Source organism: Salmo trutta, chromosome 15 (genome assembly GCF_901001165.1).
Source record: "Salmo trutta chromosome 15, fSalTru1.1, whole genome shotgun sequence".
In the NCBI taxonomy this organism is placed as follows: Eukaryota; Metazoa; Chordata; class Actinopteri; order Salmoniformes; family Salmonidae; genus Salmo; species Salmo trutta.
The window spans coordinates 63875708-63891974 of NC_042971.1; the positions used below are offsets into that span (position 1 = coordinate 63875708).

At 45.9% G+C, this 16267-nt stretch overlaps 1 protein-coding gene across 1 annotated transcript in view; it reads left to right on the forward strand.

Annotated features, from left to right (window-relative positions):
• ift74 (intraflagellar transport 74) overlaps positions 1-16267 on the forward strand; it is a 48964-nt gene that overhangs the window by 25843 nt on the left and 6854 nt on the right. The window contains exon 16 of the mRNA XM_029692481.1: positions 1534-1660. Within this exon, the coding sequence (XP_029548341.1) occupies positions 1534-1660 (127 nt within the window). The remainder of the gene's footprint in view (positions 1-1533; positions 1661-16267) is intronic.

The following is a 16267-nucleotide window of genomic DNA, read 5'->3' on the forward strand; positions in this document are numbered from 1 at the left end:
TCTCAGAAAGACAAAAAATTTGTGTTCCAAAAAAGGTCAAATTCCCAGGACCACGAATACCAATTCCATCTAGACACCGTTGGCCTAGAGCAAACAGACACTATACATACATTGGCTTGAAAATCTTCCACAAAACTGTGAACGTTCCATCAAATGGAACATAAAATTCGACATACCAATTAGGATCTGGCTTAAAATACTTTTATCCGTTATAGAACCCATTGCCCTTTATGGTTGTGAGGTCTGGGGTCCACTCACCTACCAAGAATTCCCAAAATGGGACAAACACCAAATTGAGACTGCATGCAGAATTCTGCAAAAATATCCTCCGTGTACAAAACACCAAATAATGCAGAGCAGAATTAGGCCGATACCTCAAAATCAAGAAAAGAGCCGTTAAATTCTACAACCACCTAAAAGGAAGCGATTCCCAAACCTTCCATAACAAAGCCATCACCTACAGAGAGATGAACCTGGAGAAGAGTCCCCTAAGCAAGCTGGTCCTGGGGCTCTGTTCACAAACACAAACACACCCCACAGAGCCCCAGGACAGCAACACAATTAGACCCAACCAAATCTTGAGAAAACAAAAAGATATTTACTTGACTCTTTGGAAAGAATTTACAAAAAAACAGAGCAAACTAGAATGCTATTTGGCCCTAAACAGAGTACACAGTGGCAGAATACCTGACCACTGTGACTAACCCAAACTTAAGGAAAGCTTTGACTATGTACAGACTCAGTGAGCAGAGCCTTGCTATTGAGAAAGGCCGCCTTAGGCAGACCTGGCTCTCAAGAGAAGACAGGCTATGTGCAACACTGCCCACAAAATGAGGTGGAAACTGAGCTGCACTTCATAACCTCCTGCCAAATGTATGACCATATTAGAGACACATATTTCCCTCAGATTACACAGACCCACAAAGAATTTGAAAACAAATCCAATTTTGATTAACTGAGAGAGAGAGAGAGCTCTACTGGAACACTAGCGGAAGGAGGGAGAGGTTCAACTGATGTTACCCATGTGCTTGTCTGCTGTTCTCAACGAAACAACACTTGGGCGTTATTTTGTTAAATACTCCCAGGTCATAGCTTGAACATTGCCTTGTTTTTTCTATGATAGTTTGTTTATTATCACTGTAAACAGAATCTATGAGTAAGCTGAATTAACCGTTTATTTCTATTTCCCAGCTGTTCTCTGTCATGTCGGTCACATGGGTTCTGCTTTTCATTTTAGTCATTTAGCAGACGCTCTTATCCAGAGCGACTTACAGTAGTGAATGCATACATTTCATACATTATTATTTTCTTTTTTTCCGTACTGGTCCACCGTGGGAATCGAACCCACAACCCTGGCATTGGAAACACCATGCTCTACTAACTGAGCCACACAGGACCTGTGGCTACAGTTTATAGACATGAAACTCCTAACTCATATGAGATACTAGGGGTTTTCATAAATCTTCTCAATACTGCATGTTGTTGAAGTGAACAAGCTAGTTTAAAGGAGATGTCTTGTGTGTGTTGATACAGAACATGAACCGTATGCGCCAGATCTCGTCGGTGACGGCCAGTGAGCTCAAGTCCATGCAGGAAGACCTGAGCTTCAAGGAGACTGAGATGCACAAGTCCCAAAACACAGCCAAGGGATTGTCTTCAGGTTAGTACACAACACGTTACAACACAGCACAGCACCACAACACAGCCAAGGGCCTCAGGTTAGTCCCACACAGCACCACAACACAGCCAAGGATCTCAGGTTAGTCCCACACAGCACCACAACACGGCCAAGGGCCTCAGGTTAGTCCCACACAGCACCACAACACAGCCAAGGGTCTCAGGTTAGTCCCACACAGTAATGATAGTCTGTTTACAGCCAAGGTCCTCAGGTTAATAGAAACAAATGCCTTTCCAGTTGCCAGGTGCTGGACAAAGAAAATAATCTGAAAAAAGTCATGTCAGCAACTCTGTAATGCTTTCCAAGTTTTTTATTCTCAGCTGGGTCCACCCTTCTGTAAAACTCTCTCTCAGCTGGGTCCACCCTACTGTAAAACTCTCTCTCAGCTAGGTCCACCCTACTGTAAAACTCTCTCAGCTGGGTCCATCCTACTGTAAAACTCTCTCAGCTGGGTCCACCTTACTGTAAAACTCTCTCTCAGCTGGGTCCACCTTACTGTAAAACTATCTCTCAGCTGGGTCCACCTTACTGTAAAACTCTCTCTCAGCTGGGTCCACCCTACTGTAAAACGCTCTCTCAGCTGGGTCCACCCTACTGTAAAACTCTCTCTCAGCTGGGTCCACCCTACTGTAAAACTCTCTCAGCTGGGTCCATCCTACTGTAAAACTCTCTCAGCTGGGTCCATCCTACTGTAAAACTCTCTCAGCTGGGTCCACCTTACTGTAAAACTCTCTCTCAGCTGGGTCCACCCTACTGTAAAACTCTCTCTCAGCTGGGTCCACCCTACTGTAAAACTCTCTCTCAGCTGGGTCCACCCTACTGTAAACCTCTCTCTCAGCTGGGTCCACCCTACTGTAAAACTCTCTCTCAGCTGGGTCCATCCTACTGTAAAACTCTCTCAGCTGGGTCCACCTTACTGTAAAACTCTCTCTCAGCTGGGTCCACCCTACTGTAAAACTCTCTCTCAGCTGGGTCCACCCTTCTGTAAAACTCTCTCTCAACTGGGTCCACCCTACTGTAAAACTCTCTCTCAGCTGGGTCCACCCTACTGTAAAACTCTCTCTCAGCTGGGTCCACCCTACTGTAAAACTCTCTCTCAGCTAGGTCCACCCTACTGTAAAACTCTCTCTCAGCTGGGTCCACCCTACTGTAAAACTCTCTCTCAGCTGGGTCCACCCTACTGTAAAACTCTCTCTCAGCTGGGTCCACCCTAATGTAAAACTCTCTCTCAGCTAGGTCCACCCTAATGTAAAACTCTCTCAGCTAGGTCCACCCTACTGTAAAACTCTCTCAACTGGTTCTACCCTACTGTAGAACTCTCTCAGCTGGGTCCACCCTACTGTAAAACTCTCTCTCAACTGGTTCCACCCTACTGTAGAACTCTCTCAGCTGGGTCCACCCTAATGTAAAACTCTCTCTCAGCTAGGTCCACCCTACTGTAGAACTCTCTCAACTGGTTCCATCCTTCTGTAAAACTCTCTCTCAGCTGGGTCCACCCTACTGTAAAATTCTCTCTCAGCTGGGTCCACCCTACTGTAAAACTCTCTCTCAGCTAGGTCCACCCTACTGTAAAACTCTCTCTCAGCTAGGTCCACCATACTGTAAAACTCTCTCTAAGATGGGTCCATCCTACTGTAAAACTCTCTCAGCTGGGTCCACCCTACTGTAAAACTCTCTCTCAACTGGTTCCACCCTACTGTAGAACTCTCTCAGCTGGGTCCATCCTTCTGTAAAACTCTCTCTCAGCTAGGTCCACCCTACTGTAAAACTCTCTCTCAGCTAGGTCCATCCTACTGTAAAACTCTCTCAGCTGGGTCCATCCTACTGTAAAATTCTCTCTCAGCTGGGTCCATCCTTCTGTAAAATTCTCTCTCAACTGGTTCCACCCTACTGTAGAACTCTCTCAGCTGGGTCCACCCTACTGTAAAATTCTCTCTCAGCTGGGTCCACCCTACTGTAAAATTCTCTCTCAGCTGGGTCCATCCTTCTGTAAAACTCTCTCTCAGCTGGGTCCACCCTACTGTAAAACTCTCTCAGCTGGGTCCATCCTTCTGTAAAACTCTCTCTCAGCTGGGTCCACCCTACTGTAAAACTCTCTCTCAGCTGGGTCCACCCTACTGTAAAATTCTCTCTCAGCTGGGTCCACCCTACTTTAAAATTCTCTCTCAGCTGGGTCCACCCTACTGTAAAACTCTCTCTCAGCTGGGTCCACCCTACTGTAAAACTCTCTCAACTGGGTCCACCCTACTGTAAAACTCTCTCTCAACTGGGTCCACCCTACTGTAAAACTCTCTCTCAGCTGGGTCCACCCTACTGTAAAATTCTCTCTCAGCTGGGTCCATCCTTCTGTAAAACTCTCTCTCAGCTGGGTCCACCCTACTGTAAAACTCTCTCTCAGCTAGGTCCACCCTACTGTAAAACTCTCTCAACTGGGTCCACCCTACTGTAAAACTCTCTCTCAGCTGGGTCCACCCTACTGTAAAACTCTCTCTCAGCTGGGTCCACCCTACTGTAAAACTCTCTCTCAACTGGGTCCACCCTACTGTAAAACTCTCTCTCAGCTTGGTCCACCCTACTGTAAAACTCTCTCTCAGCTGGGTCCACCCTACTGTAAAACTCTCTCAACTGGGTCCACCCTACTGTAAAACTCTCTCTCAGCTGGGTCCACCCTACTGTAAAATTCTCTCTCAGCTGGGTCCATCCTTCTGTAAAACTCTCTCTCAGCTAGGTCCACCCTACTGTAAAACTCTCTCTCAGCTAGGTCCATCCTACTGTAAAACCCTCTCAACTGGGTCCACCCTACTGTAAAACTCTCTCAACTGGGTCCACCCTACTGTAAAATTCTCTCTCAATTGTGTCCACCCTCCTGTAAAACTCTCTCTCAACTGGGTCCACCCTACTGTAAAACTCTTTCTCAGCTAGGTCCACCCTACTGTAAAAGTCTCTCTCAGCTGGGTCCACCCTACTGTAAAACTCTCTCTCAGCTGGGTCCACCCTACTGTAAAACTCTCTCTCAGCTAGGTCCACCCTACTGTAAAACTCTCTCAGCTGGGTCCATCCTTCTGTAAAACTCTCTCTCAGCTGGGTCCACCCTACTGTAAAACTCTCTCAGCTGGGTCCATCCTTCTGTAAAACTCTCTCTCAGCTGGGTCCACCCTACTGTAAAACTCTCTCTCAGCTGGGTCCACCCTACTGTAAAACTCTCTCAGCTGGGTCCACCCTACTGTAAAACTCTCTCAGCTGGGTCCACCCTACTGTAAAACTCTCTCAGCTGGGTCCACCCTACTGTAAAACTCTCTCTCAGCTGGGTCCATCCTACTGTAAAACTCTCTCAGCTGGGTCCACCCTACTGTAAAACTCTCTCTCAGCTGGGTCCACCCTACTGTAAAACTCTCTCACTGTTGCACCTTCTTCACCATACTGTCTGTGTGGGTGGACTGTTTCAGTTTGTCTGTGATGTGTACGCCGAGGAACTTAAAACTTTCCCCCTTCTCCACTGCTGTCCCGTCGATGTGGATAGGGGGCTGCTCCCTCTGATGTTTCCTGAAGTCCACGATCATCTCCTTTTTTTTGTTGGCGTTGAGTGAGAGGTTGTTTTCCTGACACCACACTCCGAGTGCCCTCACCTCCTCCCTATAGGCCGTCTCGTCGTTGTTGGTGATCAAGCCTACTACTGTTGTGTCGTCTGCAAACTTGATGATTCAGTTGGAGGTGTGCATGACCATGCAGTCGTGGGTGAACAGGGAGTACAGGAGAGGGCTGAGAACGCACCCTTGTGGGGCCCCAGTGTTGAGGATCAGCGAAGTGGAGATGTTGTTTCCTACCTTCACCACCTGGGGCCGGCACGTCAGGAAGTCCAGGACCCAGTTGCACAGGGCGGGGTTCAGACCCAGGGCCCTGAAGCTTAATGATGAGCTTGGAGGGTACTATGGTGTTGAATACTGAGCTGTAGTCAATGAACAGCATTCTTACATAGGTATTCCTCTTGTCCAGATGGGATAGGGCAGTGTGCAGTGTGATGGCGATTGCACCGTCTGTGGATCTATTGGGACGGTAAGCAAACTGAAGTGGGTCTAGGGTGTCAGGTAAGGTGGAGGTGATATGATCCTTGACTAGTCTTCATGAGAGCTCATGTTGTGCACCATTACTATCGCATCCCACAACTATCCAAGACTATGTTTGGAATATTTATTTATTGTACAGAATTGAAACTTTTGTACTTTGGGGGATAGTAGATTGACATAAGCTAGTGCTTTTGCTGTTCGTAAGGCTTATTTATCTTGTTGGCTGACGAAAAAGTATATGTGGACAGTTTCTTCCAATATCTTCAATATGTACCTTGGTATTGGATAAGGACGCTCGCAGTTGCGTCCCTGATACATTATTACGCAACGGTGGAGACTATATTACATGGATTTATTGTGAAGGTGGAGACTATATTACATGAATTTATTGTGAAGGTGGAGGCTATATTACATGGATTTATTGTGAAGGTGGAGGCTATATTACATGGATTTATTGTGAAGGTGGAGGCTATATTACATGGATTTATTATGAAGGTGGAGGCTATATTACATGGATTTATTGTGAAGATGGAGGCTATATTACATGGATTTATTGTGAAGATGGAGGCTATATTACATGGATTTATTGTGAAGGTGGAGGCTATATTACATGGATTTATTGTGAAGGTGGAGGCTATATTACATGGATTTATTGTGAAGGTGGAGGCTATATTACATGGATTTATTGTGAAGGTGGAGGCTATATTACATGGATTTATTGTGATGGTGGAGGCTATATTACATGGATTTATTGTGATGGTGTAGACTATATTACATGGATTTATTGTGAAGGTGGAGGCTATATTACATGGATTTATTGTGAAGGTGGAGGCTATATTACATGGATTTATTGTGAAGGAGGAGGCTATATTACATGGATTTATTGTGAAGGTGTAGACTATATTAAATTGATTTATTGTGAAGGTAGAGGCTATATTACATGGATTTATTATGAAGGTGGAGGCTATATTACATGGATTTATTGTGAAGGTGGAGGCTATATTACATGGATTTATTGTGAAGGTGGAGACTATATTACATGGATTTATTGTGAAGGTGGAGGCTATATTAAATGGATTTATTGTGAAGGTGTAGACTATATTAAATGGATTTATTAGACATTTTAAAATGTAGATGTTCCAAGAGGTCTGCATCAGTGTCTTGTAGACTAAATGTGGAAGCCAGGAGATGATAAATGTGTTTGTTAATTAACGGTCAATTACCGTGAGACCAACAGTTATTCGCTTAACAATCACTGGCAGACAAAATGTCATGCCCGCCACAACACTCGTCCACACTACTGTAAAACTCTCTCTGATGTTGGTTCTCTCGTCACTCTTTGACAACCAACTAAGACTTGATTTGTCCAACTGGGTAAAAATCTGCGTTTTTCGATATACCTCCATGGTGGCTTAATGAGAACTGTTGACCGAACAGTAAGGAACCCCAGCCCCAACAGTAAGGATGATGTCTATAAACACTCTATAGGCTGAAATGAGAGATATCTCTCTGAATATTGATGAAGTAGTATGCTGATATGATATTGAAAACTCACAACTAGGTGTTTTATAGAATCTGTGTTCAACTCGATGTGTGGCACGTGTACATTACTGCATAGCTTACTGGGATTACTTGGACTGTCATCCTTACTTTCCCCAGTTTCCTCCTTGCTGATAACAGTTAAGCATCAGATCCATCTCTACCTTATCTTCCTGACTACACAATAAGCAATCAGCAGAGGATGAGAACAGCTTTATTGTCAGTAGCATAGTAACTCTGGTGCTCTGTCACTACGCTGTCAACAAGCGCAGACACACACTGTTATGCTAGGACTGGACTGTATAGCTACAGCCGCCCGCACTGATCAGATCGACTCCCTGCTCCCCCCCTCGTTTCCTCCTCGTAACTGAGTTTATTTATCAAATATGCAGCTGGCTCAGAGCCAGGGGTTTCCTTCCTTTGTCTTCAGCCTCACAACGTAACTCTGTTCCCTCTAAATAATGTTTTATCAACGCTGTTCCCCCTAAATAATGTTTTATCAACGCTGTTCCCTCTAAATAATGTTTTATCAACGTAACGCTGTTCCCCCTAAATAATGTTTTATCAACGCTGTTCCCTCTAAATAATGTTTTATCAACGCTGTTCCCTCTAAATAATGTTTTATCAACGCTGTTCCCCCTAAATAATGTTTTATCAACGCTGTTCCCTCTAAATAATGTTTTATCAACGCTGTTCCCTCTAAATAATGTTTTATCAACGCTGTTCCCTCTAAATAATGTTTTATCAACGCTGTTCCCCCTAAATAATGTTTTATCAACATAACGCTGTTCCCCCTAAATAATGTTTTATCAACGCTGTTCCCCCTAAATAATGTTTTGTCAACGCTGTTCACCCTAAATAATGTTTTATCAACGCTGTTCCCCCTAAATAATGTTTTATCAACGCTGTTCCCCCTAAATAATGTTTTATCAACGTTGTTCCCCCTAAATAATGTTTTATCAACGCTGTTCCCCCTAAATAATGTTTTATCAACGCTGTTCCCTCTAAATAATGTTTTATCAACGCTGTTCCCTCTAAATAATGTTTTATCAACGCTGTTCCCTCTAAATAATGTTTTATCAACGCTGTTCCCCCTAAATAATATTTTATCAACGCTGTTCCCTCTAAATAATGTTTTATCAACGTAACGCTGTTCCCCCTAAATAATGTTTTATCAACGCTGTTCCCTCTAAATAATGTTTTATCAACGCTGTTCCCTCTAAATAATGTTTTATCAACATAACGCTGTTCCCTCTAAATAATGTTTTATCAACATAACGCTGTTCCCTCTAAATAATGTTTTATCAACGCTGTTCCCTCTAAATAATGTTTTATCAACGCTGTTCCCTCTAAATAATGTTTTATCAACGCTGTTCCCTCTAAATAATGTTTTATCAACGCTGTTCCCTCTAAATAATGTTTTATCAACGCTGTTCCCCCTAAATAATGTTTTATCAACGCTGTTCCCTCTAAATAATGTCTTATCACTGAAACTGTTTTAGTCCGAAATGGAACCCTATTCCACAAGTAGTGCACTACTTTAGGGCTCTGGTTAAAAGTAGTGCACTATGTAGGGAGTAAGGTGCCATTTGGGATGCAGACGTTGCCAAAGCCACCCTGCTGCTACATGTCCTTGATCCTACTGTTCTGAGCCAGGGAAACATTGTTCCTTTCACTAGTCTTTCTTCACAGCTCAGTGAAAATAAGCTCAAGTCAATCTTACAGAAGTGAAATAATGACACTTGCTTTGAGGTAAATGATCAGCCCACGCTGGTGTTTTTTATAATATGTAACTTTCATAACAATTATAATCTGACTCTCTACATCATTAATAAAAAGACGATTATCTGTGCTCCACCAGCGGCTCACTGCAGCAATGTGTCTGTGTGTGTGAGGCGGGGATTCCTGGGGGGTGGGGGAGAAAGGCTAGCCCTAGCCCCAGGAGGAAGCTGTAGAGAATGCACAGAAGTGCTGATGGGACACTTTACTGCTCTGTACACAGCAGCAGCTCCCCTTCCACTGGCTGGGTCTGGGGCGCAACGTTATCAGTAGGAACCTGACTGCTTCCCCTTCCTGCTCTCAGACCCTGCCTGCCCCAGCACAGCTCCCTGTCTTTGGTCCCTGCCCCCAGCTTTTGCCCTCTGCTCCAAATAATTATCTCAGACCCTGCGGGCCCTTGTTCCAGCCCCCAAGCCCAGACCCAGGCTTCCCCAGCCCATGACTGTCTCAGCCTGCTCCTGTCCCAGCCTGCTTCTGTCCCAGCCTTCTCCTGTCCCAGCCCATGCCTGTCCCAGCCTGCTTCTGTCCCTCCCTGTCCCAGCCTTCTCCTGTCCCAGCCCAACCCTGTCCCAGCCTTACCTTGAACCCAGCCTGCCTCTGTCCTAGCCTGTCCCTGTCCCAGCCCTTGCCCAGCCCTACCCTGTCCCAGCCTGCCTTTGTCCTAGCCTGCCCCTGTCCCAGCCCTTGCACGACTGCTTTCTCCTGCCCCATCCTGCCTCTGTCCCAGCCCCCGCCCGACTGTCTTCCCCTTCCCCCAGACCCCGCCTTCCCCAGAGCCTGGGCTCTTAATCTCTATTGACCTCTAGCTTTGTCCAGTCATCAACATAAATCTTTCTGGTTTCACCCAAGGTGGGATGATAATGGGCTAGCTCTAAGGCTGTGGAAGGCTCTAGAAGGCTCTAAGGATCTTACATTCTACATTTACATGTTAGTCATTTAGCTCTTATCCAGAGTCAGAGAGTCATTTAGCAGACGCTCTTATCCAGAGTCCGAGAGTCATTTAGCAGACGCTCTTATCCAGAGTCAGGGAGTCATTTAGCAGACGCTCTTATCCAGAGTCAGGGAGTCATTTAGCAGACGCTCTTATCCAGAGTCAGGGAGTCATTTAGCAGACGCTCTTATCCAGAGTCCGAGAGTCATTTAGCAGACGCTCTTATCCAGAGTCCGAGAGTCATTTAGCAGACGCTCTTATCCAGAGTCCGAGAGTCATTTAGCAGACGCTCTTATCCAGAGTCAGGGAGTCATTTAGCAGACGCTCTTATCCAGAGTCCGAGAGTCATTTAGCAGACGCTCTTATCCAGAGTCAGGGAGTCATTTAGCAGACGCTCTTATCCAGAGTGCGAGAGTCATTTAGCAGGCGCTCTTATCCAGAGTCATTTAGCAGACTCTCTTATCCAGAGTCATTTAGCAGACGCTCTTATCCAGAGTCATTTAGCAGACGCTCTTATCCAGAGTCATTTAGCAGACGCTCTTATCCAGAGTCATTTAGCAGACGCTCTTATCCAGAGTCATTTAGCAGACGCTCTTATCCAGAGTCATTTAGCAGACGCTCTTATCCAGAGTCATTTAGCAGACGCTCTTATCCAGAGTCAGAGAGTCATTTAGCAGACGCTCTTATCCAGTCAGGGAGTCATTTAGCAGACGCTCTTATCCAGAGTCATTTAGCAGACGCTCTTATCCAGAGCGAATTACAATTAGTGCATTCATCTTAAGATAGGCTAGGTGGGACAACCACATATCACAGTAAGTACATTTTACTGTTAGTTCACGGGAGCTGCTCAGCCCAAGCTCTTCTCTGTCCTGGCACAACCGTCACCCTGAAGCTAGGACAGAGTCCCTGCCCATCTTCCCGAAAACATCTTAAATCCTCAAGAGAATTTTAAATAACATTTACAGTTGACTGACAACACCCCTCCCCTCCCCCTTTACTAGCTGTGAGGCCCAAGAGACCTGAGGTTTCAGAACAGAGAACACGTGTTGGGGTGTAGAGTTTGATCACAGCCTGAAGGTAAGGAGGGGCATTTCCTCTTTCTGTTCTGTAGGCAAGTACCATGGTCTTGTAGTGGATGTGAGTTTTGACTGGAAGCCAGTGGAGTGCGGAGGAGTGGCGTGATGTGGGAAGGTTGAACACCAGGCGGGCTGCAGCGTTCTGGATAAGTTGCATGGGGTTGATGGCACAAGCGGGGAGCCCAGCCAACAGCGAGTTGCAGTAGTCCAGACCAGACGGGAGATGACAAGTGCCTGGATTAGGACCTGCGCCACTTCCTGTGTGAGGAAGGGTCGTACTCTATGGATTTTGTAGAGCATAAACCTGCAGGAGCGAGTCACTGCTTTGATGTTTGCAGAGAATTTTAGGGTGTCACGCCAAGGTTCTTTACACTCAGGGAGTATGACACTGTGGAGTTGTCAACCATCGCGGAGAGGTCTTTGAGCGGGCAGGCCTTCCCCGGGAGGAAGAGCAGATCATCCGTCTTGTCGAGTTTGATCTTGAGGTGGTGGGCCGACATCCAAGCTGAGATACCTGCCAGGCACGCAGAGATGCATGTCGCCACCTGGGTGTCAGAAAGGGGGAAGGAGAAAAGTAGTGTCATTCGCATAGCAATGACGTAGGCGATTAACTTGGTGTATAGAGAGAAGAGGAGAGGACCTAGAGCCAAGCCCTGGGAGACACCAGTCATAAGAGTGTGTGGTGCAGACACAGATCCTCGCCACAACACCTGGTAGGAGTGGCCTACCAGGTAGGATGCAATCAAAGTGTGCAGAGCCTGAGACAGCCAGCCCTGAGAGGGTGGACAGGAAGATCTGATGGTTCACAGTGTCGAAGGCAGTGGATAGATCTAGGAGGATGAGAACAGAGGAGAGAGAGAGAGAGAGAGTCAGCTTTGGCAGTGTGGAGAGCCTCCATGACACAGAGAAGAAGAGCTGTTTCGGTTGAGTGACCTGTCTTGAAGCCTGACTTGTTAGGATCAACGAGATCATTCTGAGAGAGATAACGAGAGAGTTGGTCAGAGACACCACGCTCAAGTGTTTTTGGAAAGAAAAGGGGTTACCGGTCTGTAGTTTTTGACGTCAGAGGCGTTTAGTTTTGGTTTCTTGAGGAGGGGAGCGACTCAGGCCATTTTGACGTCAGAGGGGAGGCAGCCAGTGGTCAGGGATGAGGAAAGTGAGGAATGGGTCTGGAGTAGGGGATGGGGGTCGGGCGGACAGGTAGGCAGGTTGTCGGGCTTCCGGACCTCACAAGTCACAGGATTTCATCTGGAGAGAGAGAGAGAGGGGAGAAAGAGGTCAAGGCGTAGGGTAGTTCTGTGTCAGTGGGACCATTGGACTCAATAGGCTGAGTGAATGAGGAGCAGATGTCGTCAACCCTCTTTTTAAACTGGTTGACAAAGTTGTCCTCCGAGAGGGAGGATATGGAGGATTAAGGAGGGAGGAGAAGGTGGAAAAGAGTTTCCTAGGGTGAGAGGCAGAAGCTTGAAATTTAGAGTGATAGAAAGTGGTTTTAGCAGCAGATAGCGAGGAAGAGAAGGTAGAGAGGAGGGAATGGAAGGATGATAGGTCCTCCGGAAGATTTTCGCTGAGCTGCCCGCAGCCCTGTTCTGTAAGCTCGCAATGAGTCACTCAGCCATGGAGCAGGGGGAGAGGGCCGAACCGACCAGGAGGAAAGGGGACAGTGCGAGTCTTGGGATACAGAAAGGGAGTGTTGAAGAGGCAGAATGAGGAGACAGGAGGGAGAAGGATTTAGAAGAAGGGAGAGATTATAGGATAGGAGAGAGGTAGTGGAAGAGACTGAGTGAAGATTGCGACTGCGCATGACCATCTGGCTATAGGCTGAGTGGTTAGGGTTGGAGGAAAGGGAGACCTGGACAGGGTAGGGGCTGAGTGGCTAGGGTTGGAGGAAAGGGAGACCTGGAGAGGGTAGGGGCTGAGTGGCTAGGGTTGGAGGAAAGGGAGACCTGGAGAGGGTAGGGGCTGAGTGGCTAGGGTTGGAGGAAAGAGAGACCTGGAGAGGGTAGGGGCTGAGTGGCTAGGGTTGGAGGAAAGGGAGACCTGGAGAGGGTAGGGGCTGAGTGGCTAGGGTTGGAGGAAAGGGAGACCTGGAGAGGGTAGGGGCTGAGTGGCTAGGGTTGGAGGAAAGGGAGACCTGGAGAGGGTAGGGGCTGAGTGGCTAGGGTTGGAGGAAAGGGAGACCTGGAGAGGGTAGGGGCTGAGTGGCTAGGGTTGGAGGAAAGGGAGACCTGGAGAGGGTAGGGGCTGAGTGGCTAGGGTTGGAGGAAAGGGAGACGTAAAAGGAAACAAAATAGTGATCAGAGACCTGGAGGGGGTTACAGTGAGATTAGTAGGAGAACAGAGACCTGGAGGGGGGTTACAGTGAGATTAGTAGAACAGAGACCTGGAGGGGGGGTACAGTGAGATTAGTAGAACAGAGACCTGGAGGGGGGGTACAGTGAGATTAGTAGGAGAACAGAGACCTGGAGGGGGGTTACAGTGAGATTAGTAGGAGAACAGAGACCTGGAGGGGGGTTACAGTGAGATTAGTAGGAGAACAGAGACCTGGAGGGGGGTTACAGTGAGATTAGTAGGAGAACAGAGACCTGGAGGGGGGTTACAGTGAGATTAGTAGGAGAACAGAGACCTGGAGGGGGGTTACAGTGAGATTAGTAGGAGAACAGAGACCTGGAGGGGGGTTACAGTGAGATTAGTAGGAGAACAGAGACCTGGAGGGGGGTTACAGTGAGATTAGTAGGAGAACAGAGACCTGGAGGGGGGTTACAGTGAGATTAGTAGGAGAACAGAGACCTGGAGGGGGTTACAGTGAGATTAGTAGGAGAACAGAGACCTGGAGGGGGGTTACAGTGAGATTAGTAGGAGAACAGAGACCTGGAGGGGGGTTACAGTGAGATTAGTAGGAGAACAGAGACCTGGAGGGGGGTTACATTGAGATTAGTAGGAGAACAGAGACCTGGAGGGGGGTTACAGTGAGATTAGTAGGAGAACAGAGACCTGGAGGGGGGTTACAGTGAGATTAGTAGGAGAACAGAGACCTGGAGGGGGGTTACAGTGAGATTAGTAGGAGAACAGAGACCTGGAGGGGGGTTACAGTGAGATTAGTAGGTGAACAGCCTCGGGTAAAGATGTGAGTTGTAGGGGACTGGGAAAGGGTGAGGTCAAAAGAGGAAAGGAGGAGAAAAAGAGTTGGAAAGAAATTAATCGAAGGCAGAGGTGGGGAGGTTGAAGTCGCCAAGTACGAAGACCGGTGTGCCATCGTCAAGGAAATTTGTTTAGGAGGGTGTCAATCTCACTGAGGAACTCTTTTAAGGGCACCTGGTGGGTAAAAGATGACAACAATGTTAAGCTTGAGTGGACAAGTGACAGTGACAGAATGGAATTCAAATGAGGACATGGACAGGTGAGAGAGGGAGAAAAGAGAAAATCTCCAGTTAGGAGAAATGAGTAGCCCTGTACCACCACCGTGACGATCAGATGCTCTCGGACTAGGAGAGAAAACGAAGTCAGATGAAGAGAGAGACGCGGGAGTAGCAGTGCTCTCTGGGTTGATCCATGTCTCCATCAGGGCCAAACAGTCAAGGGACTGAAGGGCAGCCTAGGCTGAAATGAACTCAGTGTTCTTGACAGCAGATCGGCAGTTCCAAACATTGCCAGAGACACAGAATTTAACATGGGGTTGTGCACACAGGGTACACTACATTAGAAGGGTTGCAGCCCAAGGGGTGGGGAGCTTCTGTAAAGCCTACAGGGAGAGGAGAGAACAGGTACAGAAAATACACACATAGTTGCCAAAGATACAAAAGAGCAAAATGAGACCATCTGTAAAGAACTAGGTCAGATACTGACAGAGAGTGTAAATAACTAGGTTAGATACTGACAGAGAGAGTAAATAACTAGGTAATATACTGACAGAGAGAGTAAATAACTAGGTTAGATACTGACAGAGAGAGTAAATAACTAGGTTAGATACTGACTGAGAGAGTAAATAACTAGGTTAGATACTGACAGAGAGAGTAAATAACTAGGTTAGATACTGACAGAGAGAGTAAATAACTAGGTTAGATACTGACAGAGAGAGTAAATAACTAGGTTAGATACTGACAGAGAGTGTAAATAACTAGGTAATATACTGACAGAGAGAGTAAATAACTAGGTTAGATACTGACAGAGAGAGTAAATAACTAGGTTAGATACTGACAGAGAGAGTAAATAACTAGGTTAGATACTGACAGAGAGAGTAAATAACTAGGTTAGATACTGACAGAGAGTGTAAATAACTAGGTTAGATACTGACAGAGAGAGTAAATAACTAGGTTAGATACTGACAGAGAGAGTATATAACTAGGTTAGATACTGACAGAGAGTAAATAACTAGGTTAGATACTGACAGAGAGAGTAAATAACTAGGTTAGATACTGACAGAGAGAGTAAATAACTAGGTTAGATACTGACAGAGAGAGTAAATAACTAGGTTAGATACTGACAGAGAGAGTAAATAACTAGGTTAAATACTGACAGAGAGAGTAAATAACTAGGTTAGATACTGACAGAGAGAGTAAATAACTAGGTTAGATACTGACAGAGAGTGTAAATAACTAGGTTAGATACTGACAGAGAGAGTAAATAACTAGGTTAGATACTGACAGAGAGAGTAAATAACTAGGTTAGATACTGACAGAGAGAGTAAATAACTAGGTTAGATACTGACAGAGAGAGTAAATAACTAGGTTAGATACTGACAGAGAGAGTAAATAACTAGGTTAGATACTGACAGAGAGAGTAAATAACTAGGTTAGATACTGACTGAGAGAGTAAATAACTAGGTTAGATACTGACAGAGAGTAAATAACTAGGTTAGATACTGACAGAGAGTGTAAATAACTAGGTTAGATACTGACAGAGAGTGTAAATAACTAGGTTAGATACTGACAGAGTGTAAATAACTAGGTTAGATACTGACAGAGAGAGTAAATAACTAGGTTAGATACTGACAGAGAGAGTAAATAACTAGGTTAGATACTGACTGAGAGTAAATAACTAGGTTAGATACTGACTGAGAGAGTAAATAACTAGGTTAGATACTGACAGAGAGAGTAAATAACTAGGTTAGATACTGACAGAGAGAGTAAATAACTAGGTTAAATACTGACAGAGAGTGTAAATAACTAGGTTAGATACTGACAGAGAGTAAATAACTAGG